The sequence below is a fragment of the Drosophila ananassae genome, chromosome XR (assembly GCF_017639315.1).
Source record: "Drosophila ananassae strain 14024-0371.13 chromosome XR, ASM1763931v2, whole genome shotgun sequence".
Classification (NCBI taxonomy): Eukaryota; Metazoa; Arthropoda; class Insecta; order Diptera; family Drosophilidae; genus Drosophila; species Drosophila ananassae.
This window is the reverse complement of record NC_057932.1, coordinates 13,424,533-13,431,957: the sequence shown is the minus strand read 5'-3', so window position 1 is coordinate 13,431,957 and position 7,425 is coordinate 13,424,533. Positions and strand designations below refer to the sequence as shown.

Below are 7,425 nucleotides of genomic sequence, written 5' to 3'. Positions count from 1 at the left end.
GATGACTTACTATAAACTCCATCACCTTTCCGAAATCAAATCCATTTGACCCCAAAGCTTGTCGAGCCAGAAACCGCAACAATTCAACTGTCCGGTCAAGTAAATGACATTAAATAAACAATTTAGATAATTTGAGAAATGGAAATTGGTTACGGGGGAGTATAAATGGGAGAGCCTCAGATGGTCGACCGCCCAGTAGAGTTTCCAGTTGAAAATGCGAGTGCCACGAACGCGCCAAAGGACGACGGTGTTCCTGGGCCAACCACAAAGGAGAAGTCCCAAGTCAAGGCCGAGGATGTTCAGCATTTCTTTGGCCACTTGGCGGCGCATCCTGTCCAGGAATACCGATGAATTCTGTCGCAATACCACAATTCATGGTCTGAAGTACATTAACAACAGCAAGTTGAGGGGCAGCGACAGGTAGCTTGAATCCACCTCCGTCCGAATTAAAGATTATAACTAGTGTTACTCAGACTCTTTTTTGGCATCGCCTTGCTGGCAGTCGTGTCCGTTGCGGTGTATCTGATACAGGACGCCTTCGATAAGTGGAACACCACCCCAGTGATAGTTGGCATCGACCCGGAACTGACTTCCATCACCAACGAGCCCTTTCCGGCGGTGACCATCTGCAATCTGAACCAGGCCCTGGCCGACAGGGTCGTCCACCTGGCCAACGACTCTGCCGAGTACGCGATGCTCCAGATGCTGTGCCGGCGACCGATGGACGCTCTGCAGACCACCTCGTCGTCTGCCAACTCTTCCAACTGGGAGGAGTTCATCATGAATGTGAGTGGATTTAAATTTAATATTGGAAAAAAGAAACAGTAAAAACTAACTACATACATTTTATTTTGTTATAATATATAATAATATAAATATACCTTAAAATTAAATTTCAAAAAAGATAGCGATCAGATCGCGCCTCACAGTTTACTTTTGTTTTGTTGGATTTTCTTTGTTTTTTTTTTGGATTTTTTGCTTGTTTTGAACATTAGGCCCATATTTAACATTAAGGGCATGAGTTGCAAATTTGCTTTTGGTAGCCAGCCAAAGTAAGTTGGTTGTTTTCTTCTGAAGGAGGAGAGAGTTGGCTAAGCTTCCCCCCCGTTTTCAATAGGGAAATTTATTTCCTTTCCCCTTTGTGGGTTTTCGAAGTAGTGAATGGATTTGAAAATTCCTCTCATCGATTTTTCATTTATAGCTTTTTTGTGTACATTTTACATTAGCGTACATTTTAGCGATTTTTCTTTAGCGTTCTCCCCGGCGTTTTGTCAAACATCAGAGATCAAAAACATCAGAGATGTTTTTGTTTCCACGATTAGTCGGGGACGTGGACGACCCTTGATAACTGTGAGGCGCTCGACCGCCGAATGAGGCGCCATCACAAGTGCTTTTTATTCTAACCTCTTCGGAATATGCACTTGCGAATTATAAACACGAGACAAATGGATAGCAAGCGAGAGCGAAACTGGGAGAGAGAGCACTGGAGTCTGACGCAGAAGAGCACTGAGTGTAAGGGCCGTTCATATTCGCACTGTGATCGGCGGGACTTGCAGCTGCCCTTTCGTTATTTTTGTTATTGTTTTTATGACCCTTTATGACCCTGGCAAAGGGGATTCTTTAGCTTCTTTGGCTTACTGATTCAACCCGTAAACTAGATCTACGGGTTGATTTGATCCTGAAAACCTGTCATATTCCGAAACTTCCTAACTGGGAGTTTCTTGACCAACAGGACCTGAAAGAAGCTACGTCTTCTGTAAGTTAGCACTCCTAATTATTTTTATTTGCATAATTTTTATTTTTTGATCAATTATTATTTAAGTGATTTTGAATAGCCTTACAAATGCAAAAATATTAAAAACTATATTTTTAATCAATATGTTTTATTGGTAAGTACTTCAATCTTCAAACATAATCGATTTCGTATCTTGTAATTATTTCAACTTAGGAGATATTTAGATAGCTATTTGGTTATATGTACAATTAATTGTTATACTAATTGTGAAAAACATCACTTTGCAGATATCCCAGACGTGTCAATCAATGGTGATTGGGTGTCGATTTGGCGGCGACGACTACGAGTGTGCCCGACTCTTCAATCCCATTGTCACGGACGAGGGCCTCTGCTGTGTTTTCAATATGCTGCACCCCAGGTTTATGTACCGGAAAAGGTGAACAACTTTAGACCAACTCTAGAAACACTTTTCTTAGCTTTTAATCAAGCATTTTCCTTTTGCTTCAACCCGAAAGTACAGAATCGAGCTTTCCCAAAGCAATATTGCATCCAAAGCTTACATTCTGAGGCCTAAATGGTTGACAGAATTGGTGAATATTTGAGCCAAGCACTTGGTTTACAAAACTTAGTTAGAGCTTACCTAAAAAAGTTTCTTTCTTTTAAGAAACATACATTTTTAAAATACCTTCTGTTAAGATTTAAATCTATTTTTAAACCAAGCTTACTTAGTCTTTTATTTACTATTTTTTCAAACGCATATACGCATGTAGTTCAAATATGTACTCAAGGATATACCCGCTCTGTTAGGTAACCGCTTATAATTTTATATTCATATCGGATCGTAAATAGTTGGCCGATCCTTATGTAGAAAGTCCCATCCATCTAGCTTCCGATCATTCAGTTATATGACAGCTAAAGGATATAGTCACTCCATCCTTATGAAATTTTGAAGATATCAAGAAATATCTTGGTAACATGAAAGTCCCAATCCTCTAACTTAAAAAACAACAAAGTTACAACAAGATCGACTATAGTCGAGTTTCTTGACTAATTGATACCCGGTACTCATCTCTTCCACCCAAACTTTATTTTACCTTTCAAAGTATAGATTCCCCAAAATCGTGTTGCATACTTTTGTGTGTTTTGGAATAAACAATCAAATCCAGTAGGGAGGCAGAATGAGAAATCTGTAACTCCTGCAGTTTAGAAGATAATAATTTGGCATTGAAATAGTTTGGCATTAAGTCTTTTTCAAAAAACTTTTTTGAGCTGGCGCTATGGGGGCGACACATTTACACAAACTTGATCTGCGGGGGTATTAAAGACAAATCTGCTCTGCTGCAAAATACTCAACTCACATAGACACTGAGATCTATGAGTAAATGTCTATAACTCTAAAAATCTGCCAATTTAGCTTCCAGATATAAGAATTAAAATTTTGTTCACAATTGTTTCCTTCACTAACGCTACAGAAATATGTCATTTATGGGGGTGTGGCTGTATTTTTATATAAACTTGACCTACGTCGGAATTATAGAAGTCTACATGTAACATCGTATAGCTCTATCTCTTATAGTAGCTGAGATCCACTCGTTTAGACAGACAGACGGACATCGACGGATATCGACTGCAGATCAAGAATATATATACTTTTTGGGGTCGGAGATGATTGCTTCTCCCTATTACATACATCCACCCGAATACAAAATACCCTTGTTCTCTGCAAGTACCGGGTATGAAAACCAAAAAGTTTCTAGTTTTAAAAGCTAAAATAAAATGCTTGCATTTCTCCCAGTGTACCCCTCTCACATCGGAATGTGAGCCTGCCCCCGGGATTCCTGTCCGTCAATTGGCACGCCGAACTGGGCTACAAGAGGCGTGGCACGTTGGGAGACGGGGACTTGCCGCTGTATCCCAGACGGGGCCAGGGCACCGGCGAGTCCTTGGGGCTCTCACTGACGCTGGATGTGCGCGCGGACGCCTACTACTGCTCCTCGTCCAGCAGCATCGGCTTCAAGATCGCGTTGCACAGCCCGAATGAGTCGCCGAATGTGCGGGAAATCGGTGTTCTTCTGGCCCCCGGGATGGAAACCAAGCTCCGGATAGACCCGGCCAAAATATTGACGGAGAAGCACCTGCGGTGGGTGGATCAAAAGTACAGACGGTGTTTGTTTCGAAACGAACTGAAGCTGCGCTGGTTTGCCCACTACACTCAGAGGAACTGCGTGGCCGAATGCCTCTCCGGGCTGTTGGTGCTCCACTGCGGCTGTGTGGCCTTCTACATGCCGAGGCTGAAGTGGAACGATACCATTTGTCCGGTGGGCAAGAGGAGTTGCGTCGAGTTGGTGCGACTGCGGACCATTGAGGCCGTGGAGTCCTGTCTGGAGGAGTGCCTGCCCTCCTGCTTCGACCTCTCCTTCAGCATTACGGCGTACTCCACGAAAATAGCCTTCGGCGGCTTCAACCAGATTCACCCGAACAGTCACTGGAACTTCTCGGAGAAATATGTGGAACGCAATGTGGCTGTGGTGAATATGTACTTCAAGGATCCCACTTTCAGGGCCAGCAAGCAGACGGAGTTCATTGGGTTCTCCGATTTCTTATGTGGGTTTCATGGATTCTAAAGAAATGTAAAAGAAAATGTAAGCCTTATACTATTTTTTAATATTTATTCCAGCTTGCGTTGGCGGCCTGATGGGCTTGTTTTTGGGCTTCAGTTTCCTCTCCATAGCCGAGTGTATTTACTTCGCCCTCATTCGTCCTTGTCGCACCTGCTCGGAACTGCGGCAACTGCGCCAGGATCAGGATAAGGAGAAGGAGAAGCAGAAACCCCATATGATACCCAGAAATGTGCCACTCCCAGGCAATATCAAATACATATCGGCAGCAAATTGGTTTCAGGCCGAAATGGCCCATCCACAGCCCCACAGGCTGCACTTTAATCCAGCTTAAGATTATGTTGAGTCTAAGGATCTAAATTAGTTCAAAGTACTTCGTGACGGATCCGTTCTTGGGCAAAGCCAGGGTTCCAGGTCGTTCGTAGTTCAAAGCGAATTGCTTGGCTTTCGACTGCAGTTCATCGTCGAAAATCTGGAAAAAAAATCGAAAAACTATTATTCGTACTAATAATACAAGTAACTAATAATTTATTAGTTTAATGAAGTTTTAATCAATATCAATAAAAATATATGTGTGTTACGAACTTTGCGACAAACCGAAAAATAATACTCTTAATAAAGCTCTAAAAAAAACATATTCAAATGTTAAATATCTTCCCAGTTATAGATCCAACTACCATCCAATATATACATTAAGAAGGTATACAAAAAAACTAAGGTATGCATACAATAACCCAATCTCTATACTTAATAAGATAGATCTATTTCTTCTAGAATAAACCAAATCTCATCACCATCTGCGCCAATCTAGTCCTTAAAATTAAACTCATAAACAAGAAAGGGGAACTAATTGGGGCGTTTATAGTATAAGATATATTCCGATCGGATATATATTGCAAAAACATCGGATAAACTTGGGCAATCCTTATAAGAATTTCATTATAAGTCCTATTCTATCTTCAAAAACATCAAAGTTTGAAAATTCCGATTTATATCGGATCAGTTCACGATAAATAGAATTCAGAAAAAGTACAATCCTTCTAACTAAAAGCTTATATTGACTCAGGCCAAAATTATCAAATTCTGCAGGGGTATAAACCACAGAGAACTCCACCCTTAATATCTCGGAAGCAGCTCGGAAGCTGCTTATGAACATTTCAATGCACTATGTTATGGCACAATGGGTCTGAATCCATATGGGCTGGAAACAAGAAATTAATTCTAAATTAAGCACCACAACTCCGAAACAAAACCTCCACCTGGTATAAAACTATTAACACCAATCAACTCAATATTTAAACATTTTTTTAAATCAGAAGCAGAAAAAGTTTGAGAATTTATAATCAGCCGAATGCCTAAGATTTTATGATTGCGCCTGCGCTCTATCAAAAAATAAAAACCAAAGTCGCAACCCTAGTAGTGTCGTAATGCCCTAGAACTTACATTGCACTCCTTCCTGTCCAGAAGCGGGGCCAGATCAAACTCCATGATGGGCAGTGAGGAATTTATGAACCTCGCCGCATTGGCCACTTCGGGAATGGCGTGTTTCTGCAGCAGACTGATTTCCCACAACGAACTGTTGATGGCCTCCGATTTTACCGGATTGGGTTCCTTCTCGTCATACGGATCACTGATTTCATCCGCCGCTCCACTGGCCTTGATCAGCTTCTGCAGACCCGTGTGCCTCAGCAGCAAGTTGCAGACGAATCGGATCATGATCACGGCGTCTTCGGTGGGGGATTGCAGTGCCAATCTGGCCAGTCTCTTGACAAAAGCAGCCACCAGATTCTCCGGCAAGTGGGTGGAGGTCAAAAATATATCCGCCAAGTAGAACAAACGAGCCTTGTACTTGTTGTAGAACATGCGGGGATAGAACATATTGTACAGCTTCTCGTACACATCCGGATAGGTGATGTTTTGCTTTTGCATTAAGGTGAAAATGCCCTGGAGGGCCAGAAGAGCAATGGGACCATCTGAAACAGTGGATTATTGGCTTGGGAGTTCGATGGAAATAAAGAAGAGTCTAGTACCCACCGAACTGATGTAGGGAATCCATCAGGAAATCAGTCAATTGAATGGGATCGTCCAGATGGCTGATGACCCTCTCTAGCAGCACCACCAGCAGCTGGCGATGTACTTTTTCATCCACCCCACTGCTCGACGCCATGACGGCCTTCCACAACTTGTTTAAACTCTTCTGATTTTGTTTGTAGTTAAATGTCGAGGCCTTGTCCGTCTCCAGGAAGTATTCCTCCCCGTTTAGCACCGACTTTCCCATGTCGATAAGGTTAATCAGAGACAGGAAGTTAATTGCCTTGACGGGTTGGTCCTTGAACTCTCCCTTTGGCACTAGGGTCAACAGCTGTTTCAGGGTAATATCCAGGATATCCAGGTTTTTGCAATATTTTCCATAGTTAACCAGAGCAGTCGTGGGTGTTTCTTCGGCGTTTAGAAGTGTGTCGAGAATTCGGCGAATGCGGTAAAAAGGAAAGCTAGTGTTTGGTGCTATGGGAGTTTTGGCCTCTGACTTTATTAGCTGCATGCAGACTTTTATGGTAACGGAGCTCTCGCTATCCTGGAGTAGGTTTTCCAGTAGAAGCAACCAGGTTTCCTCGTACAGCTCCCGGATTTTGGCGGGGGTCTTCTCGGCTCCATCCAAAGATTTCCGCTTGATTAGATTTTTGAATATCACTTCCAGGACATTCATCACGTCCCCTACTTGCACATTATCGGGTGTGTCTTTCTGTAAACATTAAAATAAAAAATATTACATTTGGAATATACTTTTATTTTATTAAACTTACCAGCATTTGTACAAAACCCTTCAGAATTTTAGTGTCCACATTTTTAGAATTCAGCAAGACATTTGCTTTTGTTTGTAATTGCTTTTTGGCCACAGGTTCTCCCGCATCCTCGTCTTTTTTCGCCGCGGGTTTCTTCATTTCAATCTAATTTATTTTATGTTTATAAATGAAGAAAACACCAAACAAAACCAAAATAAATGAAAACGTGCGGCGTGCTCGCCCAGAGTTGCCACTACGTTGAAAAAGGTATTAGAAAGAGCTACCAATT

At 42.0% G+C, this 7,425-nt stretch overlaps 2 protein-coding genes across 2 annotated transcripts; one reads left to right on the top strand and one right to left on the bottom strand.

The window, feature by feature from the left end:
• Positions 1 to 214: 214 nt before the first annotated feature.
• LOC6505297 (pickpocket protein 28) lies at positions 215 to 4,687 on the top strand. Its single transcript, XM_001965674.1, has 5 exons — positions 215 to 420; positions 474 to 786; positions 2,023 to 2,171; positions 3,531 to 4,339; positions 4,413 to 4,687. The coding sequence occupies exons 1-5, from the start codon at positions 215 to 217 to the stop codon at positions 4,685 to 4,687; spliced, it is 1,752 nt and encodes a 583-aa protein (XP_001965710.1).
• Positions 4,627 to 7,425, bottom strand: LOC6504972 (nucleolar complex protein 4 homolog B). Its single transcript, XM_001965675.3, has 4 exons — positions 7,158 to 7,425; positions 6,388 to 7,096; positions 5,797 to 6,326; positions 4,627 to 4,825 (listed from the first exon to the last, which is right to left on the bottom strand). Exons 1-4 carry the CDS (start codon positions 7,293 to 7,295, stop codon positions 4,709 to 4,711), a joined length of 1,494 nt encoding a protein of 497 aa, XP_001965711.1. The 5' UTR covers positions 7,296 to 7,425; the 3' UTR covers positions 4,627 to 4,708.

Bases quoted from the DNA above. Each gene is read 5' to 3' on its own strand.
- LOC6505297 (XM_001965674.1), top strand. From the start codon at position 215: ATGCGAGTGCCACGAACGCGCCAAAGGACGACGGTGTTCCTGGGCCAA. The intron at 421-473 runs GTAGCTTGAATC...AGTGTTACTCAG, and splicing joins AAGTTGAGGGGCAGCGACAG to ACTCTTTTTTGGCATCGCCT. The intron at 4,340-4,412 runs GTGGGTTTCATG...TATTTATTCCAG, and splicing joins TGGGTTCTCCGATTTCTTAT to CTTGCGTTGGCGGCCTGATG.
- LOC6504972 (XM_001965675.3), bottom strand. From the start codon at position 7,295: ATGAAGAAACCCGCGGCGAAAAAAGACGAGGATGCGGGAGAACCTGTG. The intron at 7,097-7,157 runs GTAAGTTTAATA...TAATGTTTACAG, and splicing joins AGGGTTTTGTACAAATGCTG to AAAGACACACCCGATAATGT. The intron at 6,327-6,387 runs GTGGGTACTAGA...CCACTGTTTCAG, and splicing joins GGATTCCCTACATCAGTTCG to ATGGTCCCATTGCTCTTCTG.